This window comes from Rhagoletis zephyria, unplaced genomic scaffold (genome assembly GCF_001687245.7).
Source record: "Rhagoletis zephyria isolate East Lansing unplaced genomic scaffold, Rhagoletis_zephyria_1.1 Rzeph_scaffold_08705, whole genome shotgun sequence".
Taxonomy (NCBI): Eukaryota; Metazoa; Arthropoda; class Insecta; order Diptera; family Tephritidae; genus Rhagoletis; species Rhagoletis zephyria.
Window position 1 is genome coordinate 1 of NW_016165785.1, and position 22420 is coordinate 22420.

Here is a 22420-nt window from a genome sequence, read left to right on the forward strand (position 1 = left end):
AGATTTTTAACCCAGTTAAAAATTTTAAGCATAACCGAGTAATATTTTTAGTCCTTCCAAAGAAGATTCTCAATTTTAGCTCAATCATTTGTTTATGAAAGGCCTTTGAGTTAAACCTTCTCCAAGCGCACCATGAGTGTGACGTGGCCAGTGGTTTTGGTAAGTTACCAGGGCCCTAATTTTATGAGAAAAAAATTTAGCGAAAACCTAAAATTTAAAATAACTTGGTATGCAGATATCCTCCAGCACTCATTGCAGATGGCATGCTGAAAAACTAGCAATACTCCTTCACCCAATTCGCAGAAATTTTAAATGTTCTGACGCCACGCATGATTTAACTTCCAAATAGTGTACCTTATAAACATAAAGCGAACATTCGAAAGTGACCTTCGATATATAATATGCATATCGAACTGAGAACGAACTCATAACCAACCTTAATTTTTCAACCTTCATAGAATATTGGAAATACGCTCAAGATTAGTTCGGAAAAAAATTAAAACCATACATAGTAACAAGAAAGGAAGTAAAATCCAGCTCATTCTTGAAGGGAAATATAAGACAATCACTCTCTCTAATCAACATTCATAACAAAGGAAAAATACATAGGATAACGGATATTCGGTTTTGCTGGAGAATGGCCTAGTTTTCGATTCGAATACGAATCTATTCTACATTAGTTATCGAAAGTAAGACTCGAAAAAATTTTGCTTTTCTAATCATTTCAGAATTGTTAACCAAGCCCAATGTTTATTGGGTACTGTAAACAAATACGTGAGAATGTAACGTTACCACCCAAATAATCGACCGAGTTAACATAAGACATAAATTTCGATTTTTTTTTTTAGCCAAGCTAATATCTAATCACTTAAAAAAAAAAATACTGACTCATTAAATTGTATCTATTAGATAGGTATAATTATGTAGCTTTTAATCTAGGAGCTTATATATAGTGACGAAGTTATCTGCTATCAGATTCTGATTTAATGGGGACTCACATTTTGTTCGCCGCCTGTTTTCGTTTGTCGACCAATTTTGACGAATTAAATTGTAGTACTATGAAATCTTTGTTGTAGACTTTCTGCAATTAAAATAAAAGTATAAGGCGACCTCTGTGGTGTAGTGGTAAGCTCTCGTACTGGATACCGCCTACGTCTTAATAAAGAGGCAATATGCCAGAATAAAAATCACCATGTCTCTTGCCTTTGATGGCAACGAAAAAGTGGATTTTCAAGCTAAAAAAGGGGCATACAATAACAATGATATTAAGAGGGACCTCAGCAATGAGTTTACAAAGTACTGCTTCCATCTTTTTTATAGAGCCTGCTATACGCATTTTGTAGAGCCTCAGCTTTATTAGCGTAGCGGCAGGAAAACTAATCTTCTGAGCAGATTCAAGGGTTATTTTTACGTCTTTGTCCATAGACCATTGGATCTCTGCAGCTATGCTGGGGATGTTCGGGAATCGCCGGAGAGTATTTTCCAAAATCTACTTCCATGTCGCTGCAGAAGTCTCATTTAGGTTCGCTTTCTTGAGGACTCTTTTATAATTCCTCGTGTTCGGTTTGTAAGGAAGCCGTGGCTAAATTGTAGGACTTTCCACATAACTTTCAGAGAGGGTCCATCAATTTTTTTTATTAAAAAAATGAAATTTCTTCCTAACTTTTCATGTAACTCATGCTTGGGCAAGCTGGTTTAAATGCATTCAGAAAACGCGCGTACACTGATCTGCTAATTCCTGTAGTTCCACCTAATTATCTGGTGTGCCCAGAGTATGTTTTATTTGGGGTAACAGTTCATCAATATAGGATAGTTTGTTTGAGAGTGCTGAGTTAGTATAAAGTTAGGAGAGGTCATCGAGTTAGGTAGTCTTTCGCACTGCATTCAGGATAGATTAGATTGTCGGCTATCGACCTGTTGAGATAAAAATAGTAGTCTGGGTGCCATTTATTATTACTTGTTTCGTCTATTTTTCCTTCTCTCTCACTAAAAATGGCTTTTCTTTCTGAAACCTTAAGTTCTTTTTCTCTTTTTAGGTTTCCTTAGCCTCAGCGATCCTCGCCTCGACGTACCTGGTAATGCCGCACTCAAGGACCAACTGCTTGCTCTAAAGTGGATCAAAAACAATATTTACTACTTCAATGGAAACTCCAATAATATCACAGTTTTCGGTGAAAGCGCTGGCGCTGCGTGCGCACATATTTTATCCCTGACCGATCAGGCTCGTGGACTCTTCCAACAGGCAATTTTGATGTCAGGTACCGCACTTTGCTCTTGGGCTAATATGACCCAAAGAGATTTGGCTTACCGTTTAGCTGTACACCATGGTTACAAAGGAAGAAATAATGACACGGAAGTGCTTGCCTACTTGGAAAATTTGGATGCGTCGAAATTAGTGGACCATTCGCTGCTTAACGATGCAGAAAAACGTGAATTCCATTGGCTAACTTTCGCACCAACTGTAGAGCCATATGAATCAGATAATTGTATTATACCCACCGATCCATTGAATATGTTAAAGTCAGCATGGGGCAATGGCATACCTATGCTCATAGGTGGCAATTCATTTGAGGGCTTAGTTATGTATCCTCGTCTCAAGACACACCCGCAAATATTTGACTTAGTTAGGCAGCAGCCTGAATTATTACTGCCTACCGAAGTGAAATATAGTCATAAAGATAACGAAAATCGGGTTATGGGTGAACGCATACTTAATCTGTATTTCGGTAAGCAGAAGGACGAAGTGGTGACAAAGCAGCCAACGCAGGATCCCATATTCGATTTGTTGCATGTGAGTATAATTGAAAATTATAATGCTTTCAACACGCATATCAAATCTTTGTGTTTTTTTTTTGTTTGTTTTGGCAAATCAGCTCTTCTCGCACAAGCTTTTCTGGCATGCCGTCCACCGCACAGCACTTGCGCGCATGAAATATGCCACGGCCAACACATTTCTCTACCGATTTGACTTTGACTCGCCCACCTTTAATCATCATCGCTTACGCTTCTGCGGCGAGGACTGTGTAAACGGTGTTGCACATGCCGATGAGATCTCATACTTATTCTATTTACAAGAATCTAGCAAATTGGCCGAGGATTCACACGAGCATGTAACCATTCAACGCATGGTTGGTATATGGACAACTTTTGCGAAATTGGGTGATCCGAATTGTGCGGATATCGAACCTCATATTTGGCTACCAATAGAAAAGAAAAGTGCCGATTATGGGCTAAATATTAGCCATGAGGTGCAAGTAATGCAAATACCAGATGCCCCTAAGCTGGCCGCATGGGATGCTTTATATGACAAGCGAATACTCTATGGTTCCGTATCTGATGCAGAGGAAGAATTTGAGAAGGACGCGAGCGCTAATTAGCGCTACAGAGCACTAGGTAGATACACTTGGTAATCAAAAATAAATGTGCTTTTGAATACAAACTTTTCATGTTTTAGTATTTAGTTTTATTTGGGTTAACAAAAAATTTTCGGGTTGATTTAACTTATTTGGTTTTCATGAAATGTAAGAAACAGAAGTAAAGCATACTATGAACTATCGCCTAAACTAGGTTATTTTAAATAATATTAGCATTAATTTATATATACATAAATATGTATATCATTCAAAGCAAAACTTGGTTTTTCCTATTCAAGCAAATTATTAACCGGTGCTATATTTGAGATGGTCCTATAAAAACTTAGCTCTTTAGGGCTTCTGGATAAGCAGTACCAATTATTCGATTCTAATTACTCGATTCCTACTTTATCGTTCACGTTCGCGCACCATGGGTAACGAGAGTAGCCCATGCGCGAGGTGCGGTAAGGAATTTGTTTGGCCTACGAGAAAAAGAGCAGGAGCTCTGATGGGGTCACTCCGACTTATTCGGCTTAAAGATCCATTGATGTCCGCAGCGTCTATACAACTCGAAGTGCGCCTAACCACAATCAGATGCCAGCGTCTAAATACTGAAGCGATTTAACATTAAAAATCAATCAAGGATATGTTTGTGCATTGGGTTTGGCAAACGGTCAAGTTAAAAAAAACTTTCAATGAAAACGAAAACAAGGCCTCGCGTCAGACTCGTTTTGATTTATAGGGAATGCCCGAAGCATTCAAAGGAAAGTGCTGGCCGATTTTAGTTCTAGGGCGTACAGAGTCCTGTTCCAAGTCCAATTCCACACTAAGCGCGAAAGGGGCTCTTTCTTCCCACCGTAGGAAAACTCAGCTTTTATAATAAGACGAAAAAATGTAAAAGGAAAAAATGCCGATCGACTTCGCATTAAGCTTCAGTATACAGGATTCATCCAACTACAAGGCTATTTTCAGATTAAATGGCGAGAAACAAAATTGACTGTCGACGTACGCACAATAACCTAACAACATAGTTAAGTGCAATGCAATTGACCGGCTGGTTTTAAACTATGCTGCGCAAAAATGGGCACCGGAGACAAATAAAACGTCGTGGGCGAAACTATAGGCTACTCATAAGACAGCACTCCGGACAGCTACAGGATGTTTTCTGATGTTGCCAGAACACCACCTACATAGTGACACTTATTGAGACATATTCTCCCCTAGATTGGTCAGAAGACAAATCAAACTGCTAACTGAAGGACGAGAGCCAGGAAAATATTCAAGGAAAACTCGAAGATGTACAGACAATCGATAAACGGCATTCGTAGAGAGACCATCAGTACCTTCACTAACTCTCGCCCTGTGGATAGGAGATTAACCAGCTACAACTGCTAGGCCAAACTCTTTCTTGCTTAAAGAAATGGAGACAATTATAAATAATTAAATAAAATCACTCTGAGGCAGCTCCCCTTGCAACCCAAACCAGTACGCGTATATGGAGGGAAAATCAACGGACTCTGCAATGCACGCGTTGACTATGGAGACACAATGAGCTTTCCTCGCTCCAAGAAAACGAAATGGGCAGCCAAATATCCGCAGATGAATAGCTAACACGCAAACAACAAAAGGATGCTCACAAGGGCATGTTCTTTCACCACGCCTATTTAGCGGGGCAGTGATCGACCTTCCCCAAAACTTCCTTTTGCAAGAAAAACCAGCAAGAATAACTCAATTATGGAGGTAGTATATATTCATGTAAGTGCTATGCACTGGAGTGGTAGGTGGCCCCCGTATGACACTATTCGTGCATATGGGGAAGTTCCCGAGCATTTTTCAAACAGAGTTCATCGCTGTAAGTTTTTAAGCAGAGACAAACTTAGGTGATAACTTCCGTTATTACAGAATCCAAATCTTAAGCGATAGTCAGGCGGCACTTAAGGCTTTTTTATCTTTTGATGTTAAATCTGCTTTAGTCCTTGATTGTATTGTATTCCTTGTGATAGGTCCCGAAGGGATGCGGGGAAGAGTTCAAGAGAGAGATCAGTACTAGCAATGCACAATCATAAGAGGTAGAGAATTCTTGTTAACCTGTTTGAGGAGAAACTGCGGATTATCACCGACATTCCCAGGGATAACTGCAGGCTAAGAGGATTTCTGCATAACTTATAAATCTGTCGGGAGGTGGTGTATTGCTTTAGCAACACTGCTAATCAGACACTTCTGCACTTACCATTTATTGTGACGCAGAATCAAGAAGATTAGAGAAAAGTCTAGATTCGATGTGATCACAGGATGAGCACATACACTCTCTATATCCAAACGCTCTTCTAATCCGTCTGGGGTTCTAGAGCTAAACGAGGTATTGTGATGAGAGCAGGGCTCAAAGTATCTACTGAGGTAATCGTGCATCTTCTTCTTTATTGGTGCGGTAACCGCCTAAGTGCTTTCGGGCAAAGTCAATAAAAAATGCCAATCGTTTCTCTTCTGTACCAACTAACGCCAATTGGAAATGCCAAGTGAAACCAAGTCCTCCTCCACCTGGCCTCTCCAACGCAGAGAAGGCCTTCCTATTCCTCTGTTGCCAGCATCCCGACCAGCGTTGAATACTTTTAAAGCTGGAGCGTTTCAGTGCATTCGAACGGCATGACCAAGCCAGCGTAGCAGCTGTATTTTAATTCGCTGCCCAAAGGCCCTGCGCTGGATATTGTAGTAAGTTAAAGTTCTACTTATGCATATAAGATCCAAACGTACCGGAAATACAAGAGTTTACACTTGCTTTCATATATATATCGACGACATCGATTGAGAAGCAAAACTCGTACGTATCTATTGGGCTCTAATAAACAGTTGGCTCACGTCAGTGCCTTGCTATTTTCATACGAATGGGCACGAATTCTATAGCCTTGAACGTTGGCAGCACCCACACCCTGTGGTGGTGGCAGACGAGGATACGAGGCCGGTTTCCGACGGATGGCAGAGAAGGATTTGGCTTCAGTTGACATTTCTAAATGGCGTCAGTTGACAGGGAGGATACATATCTGGGGTTTTTATTGGACTCCGCCAAAATTTGGCCAAACAAAAAAAAGAAAAAATTTGTAACACAAAATTTGCCGAGAAATTTAAAAACCTTTAAGGACATAAAAGAAAGGTCTTGCCTATTGAGCGATCATACATAATGACGATCGCGGAAGTAGGTTTTAAAAGCTTTCTACACATTTAGTATGAACGCACTCGGTGTAAAAGCGGAGCTAAAACATGCAAGTAAAGTAAAGATCAAGAAATTAGCTGTACCTATTCAAGTGAAACGGGTTGTTTATATGTACATATGCACATACATGTTACATTGGCAAAACATCTGTTTGTTTGGTGATATTTTTTATCTTCATATTAATTAATATTTCAGGCAGGCGTGTATCGACAGTGTATTATCTATCAATGGCGGTAGCAAGTTTCACATGCACTCACTTACATATATCTATATGTACATACATATGCATGTATGATTTTAGTCAAGTGAATAAAGAAAAAAATTAAAAAGCTAAACAAAGCTATCTGCGTCCACAATTATGTACTAAAAGAGTAATAAGTAACCGCTCTCCCGCTCACAAAACTGGAGTGCGCGCCAAGTGCTGCTACTTGAAGATTTTTTTATTATACTTTGTCCACTTTCGAGATGTATCCAGTGTTGCCAGAAGTCCGGATTCATCTTTAAAATGAAGACTGAAGACTTATTTTCAAAAAATGTGAAAATCTTAAATTGAAGATATTAAAATGGAATCTAAAAATTCTTCAAGATGAAGACTTCTAGCACCACTTAAACATTTCCTGTGTGTTTGAACTCTACGTTCGATTGTAAGCAAAACTCGCGAACAAAATATACCAAAAATTACGACTGATCCCCTCAATTTTTAAAATAAAAATCAGTATAATATAATTTTTTCTGAACGAAATTAATAATTTATTTACAAAATTTCGTGTTTTCTTCATACAAAATACAGCTTTTACTTTTGAAAACTGGGAGGGTCAAACATAATTTTTGGTATGTAGTTTGTTCGCCATTTTGGCTTAGGATCGTAGAATTTTGATTTGCTATACATTTTCTACGAAAATTTTGCTCCGAACAAATTACTCCGCCGTAATGTGCACATATTAAAAAATTTAGAGTTACAATTTACAAATTAAAGAAAAAAAATGAACGTAGGTATAAATGTAACATTCTTTTTGAATATTTTTCCTGGAAAAGGATGCGCCTAGCATAAAAATTGCTGAGCTCCAGCTAAACTTGTTATTCCAAGTTTTATGCAGATTACGTTGTAATTTTTTTAACTTTCAAAAATTTGTATTTGTTGGTTTTCGTAGCTTGTGCACCGCCGCTGAAATACAGAGAAACACTTTGCGTTTAATCCAAAATTACTTGAAACACTTTTGAGGAAATTTTTTTCGAAGAATACGAGGACGTTTTTGATTTAATCTAATTTTCACCTTTTTATTCAATGTGTTTTGTTCGCTTTTTTGATACGCCACACGATATTCAATACAAGCCGAAATAAGCTTGCAGCTACACAATCGCACGATTTTATTAGTATCTTCCATCCAAAACGAATATCCCGCATATATTTATGTTTATCATTCTCTAGGTCTACTTCTTCTCCTTGCAACTTTTTGCAATTGTTATGAGCGCGTGATATTCATTACTTAACTAAATCATACAGACCTATTAAAATAGCCTCCTTCACTCTGAAAACTTCAGAGAGACTGCTAGACCTTGATATTAGGGAGAAGTCCACTCCCTTATATTTATCACACACAATTTGATTACATATATCTAAGGCAAATCCACGGATTCGGCCTTATAGTATATGGTTAATAGGATCGAAAGTGCCTTAGCAACCAAGGAGAGATGGCTCTGTTTGCCTTCTGGGACACCGACGGGGCTTTCGAAAATACTGTCTATAGATCTATGTCAAGAGGATTGGTTCAAAGAGGCTTAGACCCTACTACTGTGGGCTGGAGCGACGCACTGTGTTCTGTTTTGGGAAAAAATCAAATATCTCCCGATTCAAACCAGATAGAGACACAAGCTAAACGGCATTTTAAAGCCTAAATACTGGTGAATACGGGAAAATTATTCAGATTCTTCAAAAACAGTTTCTCGACCCTAAATTCCAAGGTCAAAGTTTAACAAAAAAAAACATTTATATATAAAAGCAAATATCTAGCGACCGGAAATGGATAGAGACCTAAATGAAATAGTGTTTTAAACTCCAAGTATTGCTGATGAGATCCAAACTGTTTCGATTCGTCAAAAATAAATTCCCTATCGTGAATTCCGGGGTCAATGGTCAATTAAAAAAAAATAAAAATTTTCTGACTTAAATATAGCTAATTGTTTTTTTAAATCGTTTTATGCGATATACATGCATATAAATGCACATATGTATGTGTGGTGGGTCATATCTATATATTTTTACATACACAATAGCACATCTACATATATACATACACTGCCGGAACAAAGTATTGTCACAGCAAATTTTTCACAATATATGCAACAATTTTCATTCTAATATTTTTCCGCTAATTTCGTATAAAAATATAGTTCCTTCTACAACAAAAAACATAAAAATATAATTCCTAAATTTTGTGCAAAGCTCGCGAAAATTCAGCAAATTTTCATGAAAATTTTCAACTTTTTAATCAGGTTTTTTAGAATTTTTTTGAGTATGCAGTTTTGCAGCCCATTAAATACTAGTAAAAAAAACTGCAAGTTCGAAGTTAGTCAAAAATCGCGTTGATTTTTGAGAATTTTTTTTTTTTAATGTGTTTTGCATTTTTCCATATAAGTATAAGTATTTTTAATTTTATGAAAGAGACTGCGTGAAAAAAATTGCCAAAAATCAGCGGGAAATCCTAGCTACTTAAAACTTGCATTTTATTACTATAGAATTGATTGGGCTATAAACCTGCATACCCAAAAAATTCTAAAAAATATGACTAAAAAGTTGAAAATTTTCATTTTCATGGGGGCTATAAAAAGGCCAGTCTCTTCGGTTACCCTTTCAACAGAAAGGATATTATTTTAGAAAATTGAATAGAATAGAGAAGAGTCGTATAAGGTTGCCACCTATTCGGATTAGTTACAAGTAAATTAAAACATCATACTATGGGTATCAAATGGAAGGCATTTTAAAGATCCTTAATCCAAAAATATTTTTGATAGGGTTGCCACCTATTTTGAATAGCGTATTTATTTAATTTTTTGTTTAGAGAAAAAGAGGTAAAATATTACTATTCATGGGTACCAAGAGAAGGTTCTTAAACAATGCTTTCCCTATATACAAAATATTATCCCTTAGGATAATAGTGTAATGTTGCCACTTATTTTCGATTCTACACAATTTATATAAAATATCGCAATATGGATATCAATTGCAAGGTATTGTTGAGAACTTTGGTCAGAAAATATTTTCCATCAGGGTTACCACGCTTCTATGTAATAAAAATTTTTATTTTGTTAATTTCAATCATCATTTTTTTATGTATATACAGTACACATAAACTCAAAATATGTACCATTCATTCCAGCATGTTTCGGAATAGTGTTACCACCTAACGTTTAGAGTAAGAAATTTACTTATAATAGATATCGAAATCCAAATTTTTATTTTTTTTTTCCAAAATATTTTTTTTAAGCTATCCAAATCTTGAAAACTTTAAAAAGTATATGCACTCCGGACAAAGCTGAGTCGACCTGGTACTTATACTTTATGAATGCACTAAGTAAATGTTTTTGCAATATAAACGAAATTGAGGTTTTTTAATTAAAACCTTCAAAAGAGATATTTGTTTCACAATTTTTATTTATTTTTGCCATTTTTGAAGATTTAATTTTTTCTGGCAACACTTAATGTACTATGCATGCGTTTGTATGTGCAAGTATATGTACTATATAAAGCAAGATTTTAAACGTCTTCGTCATTTATTTTTACCACTTGCTATCAACCACTGAATTGATATGAGTAATANAATTCAAGTGAAATCACTTTGTGTTAGTGAAAACTAAGTTTATAATAAATTGAAAAATAAATTAATAAATAAAAGCAAATTTATGCGAGCATAGTTATTATGTTTCTCTTATGAAAGTGATTTTTGGTGTTTATGCAATAAAAATCAAATATCAGCCAACAACTATCGACAAAATTGCATTGTTGTCACTAGCTGTTGTGAAATTTTACTTTCATTAACTCTCTGCTGCTTTTGTATTTAGTCAAAGGAGCGTTTGAGTATTTTGTTTTTTACCTGGCCGGGCATGTGTTTGTGCGTCATGTTCTTCTTCCTTTTGACTATTACCTGACCTCAGCTAATTTCACAATCTTTGTAAAGATTAGGGGTATTCTCTGAGCCTTGCAAAGCCCTTGCATGGTGCACATATTGCACGGATTGCACGGTAAAAACCGGTTTTCGTATGGGACAGCTCTGCAAACCGTGCATTCCGTGCACCGTGCAAGGGCTTTGCAAGACTCAGAGAATACCCCTATTAACTAAATTTTCACAGAAAGGCAAAGCAACATATTATTTTTCTACTCTAATAAAATAGGGGTATTCTCAAAGTTTCTGCTGACATTTTTTTGTACTGCTTTGCATATACATATGAACATATATATGTATGTAAATATGAGTTGTGACTCTTTTGACGACGATGTGCGATATGAAGCATGAATTTATTATGAAATAACAGACGGAGCACCCTTCGCAAAAAAAATTAAAAAAAATAATGCCGGTTTTTATAAAATACGCTTGATATATATAAAAAAACATTCAAAATCAGTTACCAAAAAAAAAAATTACTACAGCTTTTTAGGTTTCCTTTTTTTGAGTATATAATTTTGCAGCCCATTAAATTCTAGTAAAAAAATGCAAGTTCGAAGTTAATAAAAAATCGCATTGATTTTTTAAATTTTTTTTGTTGAAGGTGTTTTGCATTTTCTCCATATAAAGTATTTTCCAAAAAAATTGTTTGTATGGAAGAGACTGCGTGAAAGAAAGTGCCAAAAATCAACAGTAGCTCCTAGCTACTTAAAACTTGTACTTTATTACAATCAAATTGATTGGGCTACAAATATGCATACCCAAAAAGATTCGAAAAAATCTGGTTGAAAAGTTGAAGATTTGCTAAATTTTCGTGAGTTTTGCAAAAAGTTTAGGAATTATATTTTTATGTTTTTTTTTTGTTGTAGCATGAACCATATTTTTATAAAAAATTGGCGGAAAAATATTAGAAAACATTATTGAAAAAATATTTTTGGATATTCATAAATAAATTTGTTATTTATTTCAATTCAATTTATCTTCACATTGTTTGAATATTGTTATAACGACATCCATATCGAGTATTTACTCGAATTCAAAAAAAGTTTGAAGCCGAAATCATTTTTTCGTTTTGTATATGAATAATTTATATACCGTTTTGATTGAATTCATGCAGCCCTCTAATATATTTGAAAAAAAAAAAACAAATACAAAATTTGACTTTTGATTATTTAAAGAAAATCAACACGGAGTCACTTGTTTGAGTCACTGCAAGGCAAACTGCTTAAAGTTTGCAATCGATAGACTCTATATTGCCGTGGTCCAATTGTTGAAATTCGCATACCTATGTGTTCGTCTCGTCGAGAAGAAAGGTGGCAGATTAAAGGTTTAAAGAGAGTTGCAACCTGTTTAAAAAATAGGCAAAATTAAATTAAATGGATTGATCAAGCATCGCAATACGAGTGTCAAATTGCAAAGGGTTCGCGAGACCTCATTTGAAACGAAACTTTTTTGAAGAGGGTTGCCAATTGTTTGAAAATTAAACTCTATTACTCTATAAAAAAAAAATAAGAAATCGCAGTTTCCAAATATTTTCAAGGAAGTTGCCATCTGTTTGAATAATTAAAATTTATTAAATCATATATATAATATAATGTTGCTTAAGATTTCGACACCAATAGACCGTGGCCTGACTAAGTAAGAACAAGAAAAAAAAGTTTGCCACCTAATACAAAATTAAACTGAAATCCGTTAGTCGAAATTACTTTGAAAAGTTGTAGTTTCTAAACTACATTTAGGAGGGGAATTGGGTAATTGAAATATGAGTGACATATGGATGCCAAAAGAATAAGCGTTGAGAAGGCGGTAGTTTGAAAACATTTTTAAGATGGTTGCCACCAGTTGAAAAATCCACATTTAATTTAATTTAGTTATACACAAGTTAAATGAAATATAGGTATACTAAAATATGGGTAAAAGAACTTTTGTTTGAATACTTAGAGTATTTTGCGGAAAGGGTTGCCACATACATATTTGCAAATCAAGTTCGATTCAAATTTAAAAAAAAAAAAGTATTATAATATGGCTTTCAATCAAAATGTTTTTGAAAAGTCTGTACTTCCAAGCTACAAATAGGAAGGCCACTGGTATAAAGTCAAAAATCTGGATTAAAAGAATTTATTAATTGAAATATGTATCACAATATGGGTATCTGGAGAAAGAGCTTTAAGAAGGTTTCGGGTTGAAAATGTTTTAAAGGGGGTAAGAAAAAAAAAATGCAAAACTCTTTTGGCTGAGTCTAAATATATCGAGTTTTATTGAAATAAATTACTTCTAATGTAACACGCAGAATTTTCATACACTCAGCGGAGCGGGTGATTGAAAAATATTCGCAAGTTTTGCTTGTTCGTTCAAAGCGGCTTTTATGGCTTCATAAAATAACCTGGTGATATAAGACAAAGTTAAGTTAGAATATACCGTACACGATCTATATGCAGTTTTCACCAACACTACTTTCAGATATTAGAACACATCTGAGACATAACTGCCATAACTGATTACAATTTTAAATTAAAAATTCAATAGATAATTTTTCTTAAAAACGTATGCAGCATTAACATAATCGATGACAATTAAGTCTAAGGTTGAGTAATGTGTGATTGATAGAAGCGATGCTATACTACAAAATACATAGGATTGTTTTTTAATTTTTGTTGTAGCTTCGCATGTATTTTATAGCAAAGTGTCGCTTCTAGCCGTCAACCTAAGGCAGTTGTCTGTACAGTTATCTCATTTTTGTAAAAACTGCAGACATATCGTTTTGAATATAAGCCCTCGATACATAATTTAGTCAAACTGCTTATCCAAAGAGCAATACCTATTCTTCTGAATTCGTTTTAGAATAAGACATGAAATATAGATTTAATTGTTCTTATCTCTCCCATTTTCTTAAGATATGATTTTGAAACTTATGCAGGGTGTATTTCGCAGAAAACTAACGAAATGTTTAAGCAATTGCATTCCCAAAAAAATATCATATGGCAACGTTCGTCTATTTAAAAAATTGGAGCAACGCATCCACTTGGCCAACCTACATACATACGTTTCAGTACATTTCAAATAATTTTTAACTGCTCTCAAAGCGAAGCAAGTAAAGCAAACGTGTAGTGGGCCGCACCGTAAAGAAGTCATTTATAGCTTTCCATGCCGGGAAGCAAAACCACGATTAAATTGAGAAAGTGAAGAAAAAGCAAAAGTCATCCTATTCTCTTGGATAGTCTTGTTACCTCAAGCATTTTTAGTATTGAACTCGTTGCCCTAGTTCTTTATTAAAATTAAGAATGAAAACCTGATCTAAGCTTTCTAGAAAAACCTAGGTCCGCCAGAAAGCTCAACCAAATTCGTTACCAAACAAATCTAAGCCAGTTGAGCTTTGCTATGACCAACTTTCTTTGAGCACTAACATCAACCTCAATAGCAGACGCAACTACCGTAAAGTTTTTAATATGTACACTAGGGTGGATCAAGAATACATGTGGATTTTTCTAAAAGGAAAAAATACCCATTGCTGTTTAAAAAAAAAAAAAAAATTAAACTGCCTCAAAGCCCAAGTCCATGTTTTTTTATATGGGGGGAAACACGTTTTCTCAGAAATGGTATAACATTCTTGGAAATCAATACTTTTCGATCGGAAAACTCGGTTTATCTTTAAGAGACTTCCAATAACAATACCAAATTGTTTATTTAATTATTTTTTAATATTCACTAGCATTTCTAGGTCCCTCAAAAGCCCCAAAAATGCAAGGGGGACCCATAAAGTATTATTGGTATTAAAAAATTGTAAAATAAACCATAATGAGGAACACAGTTTTCCGATCGAAAAATATTGATTTTCAAGAATTCTATACCATTTCTACGAAAAAGTGTTTTTCCCCCATATAAAATACATCAAAAACTTCACGGGGGTGAGGCAATTTTAAATATCTTATTTTTAACCGAAAATAATTGTATTATTTTTTCCTCTTTAGAAAAATCCCAGGAGGTGGGAGCTTAGCATTTTAAACTTTTTTTTTGACCACCCTAATGTACAGGAATATCTATTCTATTTGTATATACAGCTATGGTCAGAGGTTTATGAAGCTCCAAAATTCAAAATGAAATCGTTTCAAACTTTATATTTATTTATCTATTTTTTTATAATTTTCATTCAAAATATAATTCTATCTATAACAGAAACCACATAAATAAAAGTTTCAAGGCTTGCACAAATTTCACAAAAGTTTATCAAATTTCACAAAAGTTTTTTAAATTTCAAAAAATTTACATTAAATTGTAAAGTTTTTAATCAAAGTTAGGTATATCAAAGAAAGTTTTGGGGTATGCAATTTTGTAGCCCATTAAATTGTAGTCTAATAAAGTGCAAGCTTCAACAAAAATAAAATACCCTGGATTTTTGAGATTTTTTTGTCGAGGGTGTTGCGCATTTTTTTTTCTAAAAAAAGCGATTTTCTTGATGCGTTATATGACAGAAATGAATTTTTTGGATGTTCATGAAAGGTATAAGGATTTCGGCATAGCTGAAAACAGCACTGTCCTTACTAGTTTTTATGAACTTTAATCGGCACCGTGGCCGTAATACAAGAAATTAACAAAATTGAATTAAAAAAAGCGTTGTAATTAGTAACACGGCATTGCCGGCTTAAAGTAGTGTCCAGTTATTACGAGTTTTATACAAGCTGCTGTCCGGTTTTGCATTTTGTTTCGGCAAAACCAAAGTAAGCAAAGCAGTTTGCACCTTTTTTCTTAAGCAGAGATCACTCGTCGAAATGAGATGAGAACGAAGCTTGCTGAATGTGTACGAGACCGGATGCAAGCTTGAAGAAAACATGTGCCTTTTCAACTAAAGTGGAAATAATGCATTGTATGTCCTGTTATTCAGTTTGTATTTATTGAAGTAAATATTATTTACTATTGTTACTTATCTAAAGCATAATATAAAGTAAACGCATACATACATATCTCTTTTAAAAATAACTTCCATTTTTATCACTTAACTCATTTAAAGTGCATTCAAGTTTACATACATATGTATAACATCGTATAAATAGAAATGTATGTATGTAGATAAAAGAGCATAACTACATACACTAAGTTAAGTGTTTGCGCTTTTTAACGGATAAGTATGCGGTTATCGGCGCATTTGTTATTCTATTCGGCCTTGCTGTGTCTATTAAAAAAGTTTTGTGAGTCATGCGGTCACACGCATTGAACTTGAAATACAAGTACATATGTATGTATGTATATACTAAATTTCACATATGCACAAACATTGTTGGAAGAAATTAAATGAGTCTTTATATGTATTGTCTCAAAAGTTCCGGGAATGAGTTTACCAATTTAGTCATATAAATGGATGTAGTTTTTATTAAGTTAGCAGCCAATTTTATATATGAAAATGCTTAAATATGTACAGCATGGCGATGAATAAAAAAATTAAAAATTTAATGGTCCTTTAAAGATTTTGCGAAAGTATTTCTTGTTAATTTTGAAAATATTTAACTTTAATTTTATTAATTTTAATCCTTATTTGCATTTGTCAGCAATGTAAACTTTTGGGGAAAGGTACATGCGGAACGCAAGTATTTTTCAGGTTCATTTTTTCTTAGACTTTGAATAAAAAAGGACAAAAGCAAGTAATTTTTAGCCAAAAAAAAAACAAAATGGACTTCAATTCTCATATAAAATTTTAAGAGAACCGTTAATTTCTTCATGATCCAATGATCGAATCTAAACCAAATTAGTATGGAACCACCTCAGCGGTGCCACCTTTCCTTTAGAAAAGAACATTATAAAAATCAGACCCTGCGGAATGATAGCGCACACAGCGGCCGCGTATATCTGAACGAAAAAGTGCTTAAGTAAATTTCTTTAGAACGAAAAAAAACTTAAAAATTTTTGGATTCACGAATAGGCAATCTTTTAAGCTGATAAGGTTAGAAGGACGAAATTCGAGAATGTTATCGAGTTTACTAAGGACCTATTCCTTAACATAAAATTTTTTCGAAAAAAAATATTGCGAAATTTCAAGGACAAAAATTTAAAAGGACATTTTCAATACTTACTTATCCTTCTGCACCAAAAACTTGAATCTGTTGAAATTCTACAGGATTTCCTATTTAACTTGATACCTATACTTCTTCTATAAGCACATTTCACTGAATTTTTTAAATATTTTAGAATTACTGACGTCAGAGTGAAAAACTAAAAACGCAATTTGAATATATTTGGCCCATGGTTTCGTGAATATATTGATATTTGTATTTAAAGTGTACTATCGTACGGTGTTATATACAACATGAGCTAGAAATTTATAAAAAAATATTAATTATTGAATTAAAAAAAGTAATACAGCCAATACTGGTCAAGAAAAGGAGTTTCTATTATTGCCATTAGGGCAAATTACAAATCCCAAAAATCCCGGGATTATTTGGCAAGAATCTAGGGATTTTTGGGAACTTAAAAAGGCTGGGATCCCGGAATCCCGGGATTAACATTGCTAGTTCGAATGAACGCGTGCTGCTGGGAATAAAGGTCTTGCAGAGTGCTTTCGCAAAGATATGAGCAATTCAGCTCGATTTTAAAGAAGATTGATCAGTGCTTTTATCTCTACCTATATCTCTATCTATAATATAGCATTTGAGAGCAACAAAAATTGCATATTTCTGCCAATGATAAAAATTTTCCTCTATTGTTTAGCTACGTAATCCTTTCGTAAATATTTGAGAATTATTAATTTTATTATTCTTTATTCCAAACTAACTCAAACTTGTGTCGCTCAATTTGCAGAGTCTATGAACACGGTTATCAACAGAATCGACACACCACCAGCGAAACGGCGATTATAGAGACTGAATATGGAAAAGTAGAGGGCATCAAACGATTAACGATATATGATGTACCCTACTACAGTTTCGAGGGCATACCTTATGCGCAACCACCTGTAGGCGAACTACGTTTTAGAGCGCCTCAACGACCCACGCCCTGGGAGGGAATAAGAGATTGCAAAAATACCAAAGAAATGGCGTTACAAACTCATGCCATTACTGGCACTTTGGAAGGATCAGAAGACTGCCTCTACCTCAATGTATATACGAATAATGTAAGTAGGCACAAAAGCAATGATGAAACCCTAAAACAATGCTATTTGTTAATTCTAAAAAAATTTCATTTAATTGAACTATGTATGTAGATACAACCTGATAAGCTACGACCTGTTATGATTTGGATACATGGCGGTGGATTTAGCATAGGTGAGGCTACTCGTGATTGGTATGGACCTGATTATCTAATGGAAAAGGATGTTGTGCTTGTAACAATACAATACCGGCTTGGAGTGCTGGGTAAGTAAAGGAACTCTATCCATATGTTCTTCTTTATCACATTTTCCTTTTCTTCTCCCCCCTTTCAGGCTTCCTTTCGCTGAATACTCCCGAATTGAATGTACCTGGCAACGCTGGCCTCAAAGATCAGGTGCTGGCTATTAAGTGGGTGAAAAATAATTGCTCAAGTTTTGGCGGAAATCCGGACTGTATTACTGTGTTTGGTGAAAGTGCTGGTGCAGCATCTGCCCATTGTATGATGCTCACCGAACAGACGCAGGGTATCTTCCAACGTGTCATTTTAATGTCGGGCAATGCTTTACCATTGTGGGAGACGAAAAATCAGACTGCTCGTGCTTTTACACTCGCCAAATTGGCTGGATATAAGGGTGAAGATAATGAGAAGGAAGTTTTGCAATTTTTGAGAAAATGTAAAGCGAAAGATCTAATAGCGCTGGAGAATCGAACACTTACAGCTGGCGATCGTGCACGTAATATAAATGCGCCATTTCTGTATTGTGTGGAGCCATATTTGACGCCCGAATGTGTGATACCAAAACCTATTAGAGAAATGATGAAAACAGCGTGGGGTAATGCGATACCGCTGCTGGTCGGTCATACGTCCGATGAGGGGCTGATAGCAATGCAAGGTTAGTGGGGAGAGGATTAAAATGAGACTAGACCAGAATAGATTACGTTGAGCTGGAATAGATTAGATTATTACGATTCGATAAGTTTCGATTGGATTGAATTGAATTAGATTATATGAAACTAGTATATATGAGATTAAATTATATAAGATTCGATTGAATTGGATTAGATTAGACTAAATGCAATTCGATTAGGTTATAATCAAGTCGATTTGACGAAATTCGAATAAATTAGATGATATTGAATTCGATTCGATTAGGTTAAATTGGATTCAAAGATTAACTTAGATGCGATTATAGTAGATTAGATAAGATTCTATTGGATTTATTCGGATTATTAGATAGATTAAATTAGATAAAATTCGATTGAATTGGATTAGATTAGACAAAATTCAATTTGATTAGGTTAGGGATTAGTTAAATTACATTCTATTCGATTAGATTAAATTAGATTCGAATACTAAATTAAACTAGAAACGATTAGATTTCACTAGATAAGAGTCGATTTAATTGGATTGGATTTGACTAAATTAATTTCGATTAGGCTATAATCGATTCGACTCGATTTGGTCACAACCAATTAGATTGGATTCGATTTAATTAGATTAGCTTCAATTAAATTTGATTAGATTGGAGTAGAATAGATTACATTCGATTTGATAGGATTCGTTTGGATTGGATCGGAGTATATTAAATTAAATTTGATTAAGTTATAATCAATTCGATTCGGTTAGATTAGATGAAATTCGATTATATTAGGCTAAAATTAGTTAGATTAGATGTGAATCCATTCGACTTGATTAAATTAAATTAGAATATATTATACTTGATTAGATTCAATAAAAGTAGATTCAATTAAACTAACTTAAATTCGGTTATATTAGGTTAGGATTAATTCGATTCGATAATATTAGGTTAAAATCAATTCAAATAGATTATATTATGGTACTAGTAAATACCTGGCGTACTTCGCTGCGCCTAAAAAGCATTTTTGTGTTGTTTCTCCCTCCCAAAACTATTATGGCTTCATTCTTAAAAAATAAGACAGTTTTGCAAAGCTTTATGAAGTGAGATTTTCAAACAAGTTTTCGATTTATGAAACATACTTTATTTTTGTTTTGTGAACAAGAGTGGTATTTAATATGTTTTCGAAGGTATTTAACCCTGGAAATTTAACTTATAGTCATGTAACTCGATTCTACATATCGTGCACTTTCTTCAGAGGTGTAGATATTAATTCAGTATTTACCTTATGTTATCACTTTAATTTAAAAAGATTTTAAAAACTTGGCCGTAAATTTTCCCAAACCTTTTTAGGGCAATATTTACTTTATCTTATCAATTTACTTAAACTACAATTTTCAAACAGATGGCAGCTCTCTAAGTATTTGTTCCCCTTTATTTTAAGTTAGACAATACAACGGTGGAAACTGCATTCGATTCCATGGATTAGTTTTCGAGTGAAACATACAGACAGAGAGAAAAAAATTCTAAAAATTTTTGATTTGGCTTTTGTTGTCGAGTTCTGAAAATTGTTGATTTTGCTTCTGTTGCTCTAAAAAAGATCTACCATGTTAATTTTTACAATTACATACATATATACATGTTAGAATTTTATTACATGTACATATATAGGTATTAGAGTGAGTTAGATTTGATAAGACTAGATTCGTTTATATTAGGAAAATAATATTAATTAAGGTAGTATAAGACTAAAATGAATGAGATTAGTTTTTTTTTAGTTCAGCCTATTTGGTTCTACTCTTCTATTTTCTTGCTCTGGATACCAAAAATCTTTGAATTTCAGGTGCAAAACAATTAGCCGCCTTAGCCCAAAGACAAAAGACTTACTCGTTGGAACCATTTGTGCCCTTTGAAGTTGCCGTAAGTGAGGAAAGGGAAAAATTTGAGCAGAAATTGAAGGTAACGCATGTCAGTGGGAAAATACCAACGATTGAGGAATATAAAAAGGTGAGTGAATTCCAAACGAATTAAAAGCACAAGCGATTACTTACTTAAAAATCATTGAATAAATTAGCGTTTTTTTTTTGCAGATCATAGAATACAGTTACCTTCATTTGCCTCTCTACCGACTTATACGCTCACGCTTCACATACGCTGCCGGAGCACCGCTTTATCTCTATCGTTTTGACTTCGATTCCGAAGAGTTGCCACATCCGTTTCGTATTTTTCGCATGGGGCGTGGCGTAAAGGGTGTGTCGCATGCAGATGAACTTTCTTACCTATTTTCAAATCTTTACTCACATCGTGTGCCCAAAGATAGTCGCGAATATCGCACAATAGAGCGTATGCTCGGATTTTGGACACAATTCGCGCTTAGTGGGAATCCCAACGACGAGCAAATACCCGGCATGACAACACTGACGTGGGAACCGCTCAAGAAAAGTGAACCGAAAATTCTCTGCTTAAATATAAATGATGACTTAAAGCTAATCGAATGGCCAGAATTAGCAAAGGCTAAGGTATGGGCGAGCGCTTACGATCATCATAAGGAGTTGCTGTATTGAAAAGGTGAGAGTGAGAAAAGAGCGCACAATAACTTGAACAATGAAATTAGGCTCGTAAATCCGAAATAGTCAATTATGTATAACATATGTATGTATAAGAAAAAACGTGAATTGTTTATTATAAATATTTATTGTTATTTAAATGAATATTTTATTTTTCAAAATTAAATCGAACGAATGTACATATATCGTATTTGTATATAAAAATGTAGTTTTCGAATTTTAATATTTAGTAAACGATAATTATAGAAATAAAAGTGAACGAAAGGCTTTAAACATTTGTAAACCATGTACAATATTGCATATATTAAATAATGATTAAAATACGAAAATAAAAACTTTAAATATACCTCACTGTAAAATGCACTATAAAACAAACTCATTCGTGTTTGACTGGATTTTATTTATACACTGCCGGAACAAAGTATAAGCACAGCAAATTTTTTCACAATATATGCAACAATTTTTATTCTAATATTTTTATGGCAATTTTGTAACAAAAAACATAAAAATATAATTCCTAAACTTTGTGCAAAACTCGCGAGAATTCAGCAAATTTTTAATCAGATTTTTTAGATTTTTTTGAGTATGCAGTTTTGCAGCCCATTAAATTGTAGTAAAAAATGCATGTTCGGATTTTTGAGATTTTTCTTTTGTTGAAGGTGTTTTGCATTTTTTCCGTACAAAGTATTTTCGAAAAAAAAAAATTTGTTTGGAAGAGACTGCGTGAAAAAATACCAAAAATCAACGGTAGTTTTAGCTACTTAAAATTTGCACTTTATTACAATAAAAATAATTGGGCTACAAATCTGCATACACAAAAAAATTAACCCTATTTCTTATACAAAATTTGCGGAAAAATATTATTATTATTGCACATATTGTGAAAAATTTGCTGTGCCAATACTTTGTTCGGGCAGTATAGTAAAAAATGTTTTTTTTTTTTTTTTGATTTCTTTGATTTATTGATCTCAAAAATTATCTACATCAGACTATGAGTTTTCGATCAAGTCCCGAATCACAGACAGCATTCTGCCTCCGTGTTCAGACCACATTTTAAAAGGAACTAGAATTTCGGCCCAAAAAAAACACAAAATTGTGACGAAATCTAATGTTTCTATGGCATTGAGTGAGTGGGTACTCAATGTCCTAGCTATGCCACTGTAGGATAGTACATTTCGAGGGCTTTGATTCAATACGAT

The 22420-nt window shown here is 34.2% G+C and overlaps 2 protein-coding genes across 2 annotated transcripts; both read left to right on the plus strand.

The window, feature by feature from the left end:
• Window positions 1–2036: 2036 nt before the first annotated feature.
• Window positions 2037–3483, plus strand: LOC108375269 (esterase B2-like; the record flags this gene model as incomplete). Its single annotated transcript, XM_017631367.1, has 2 exons — window positions 2037–2791; window positions 2874–3483. Coding segments are annotated over 2 exons (1259 nt in total), but the record flags the coding sequence as incomplete, so codon positions are not given.
• An 8832-nt stretch (window positions 3484–12315) lies between these two features.
• On the plus strand, window positions 12316–21378 carry LOC108375270 (esterase B1-like). The gene is made up of 6 exons (XM_017631368.1): window positions 12316–12359; window positions 17508–17820; window positions 17911–18061; window positions 18130–18690; window positions 20498–20661; window positions 20745–21378. The coding sequence occupies exons 1-6, from the start codon at window positions 12316–12318 to the stop codon at window positions 21216–21218; spliced, it is 1707 nt and encodes a 568-aa protein (XP_017486857.1). The 3' UTR covers window positions 21219–21378.
• Window positions 21379–22420: the final 1042 nt, after the last annotated feature.

Coding starts and splice junctions, on each gene's coding strand:
- LOC108375270 (XM_017631368.1), top strand. CDS start 12,316: ATGTTGCTTAAGATTTCGACACCAATAGACCGTGGCCTGACTAA. Junction 12,360..17,507: donor ATAGACCGTGGCCTGACTAA/GTAAGAACAAGA, acceptor CTCAATTTGCAG/AGTCTATGAACACGGTTATC. Junction 20,662..20,744: donor CGATTGAGGAATATAAAAAG/GTGAGTGAATTC, acceptor TTTTTTTTGCAG/ATCATAGAATACAGTTACCT.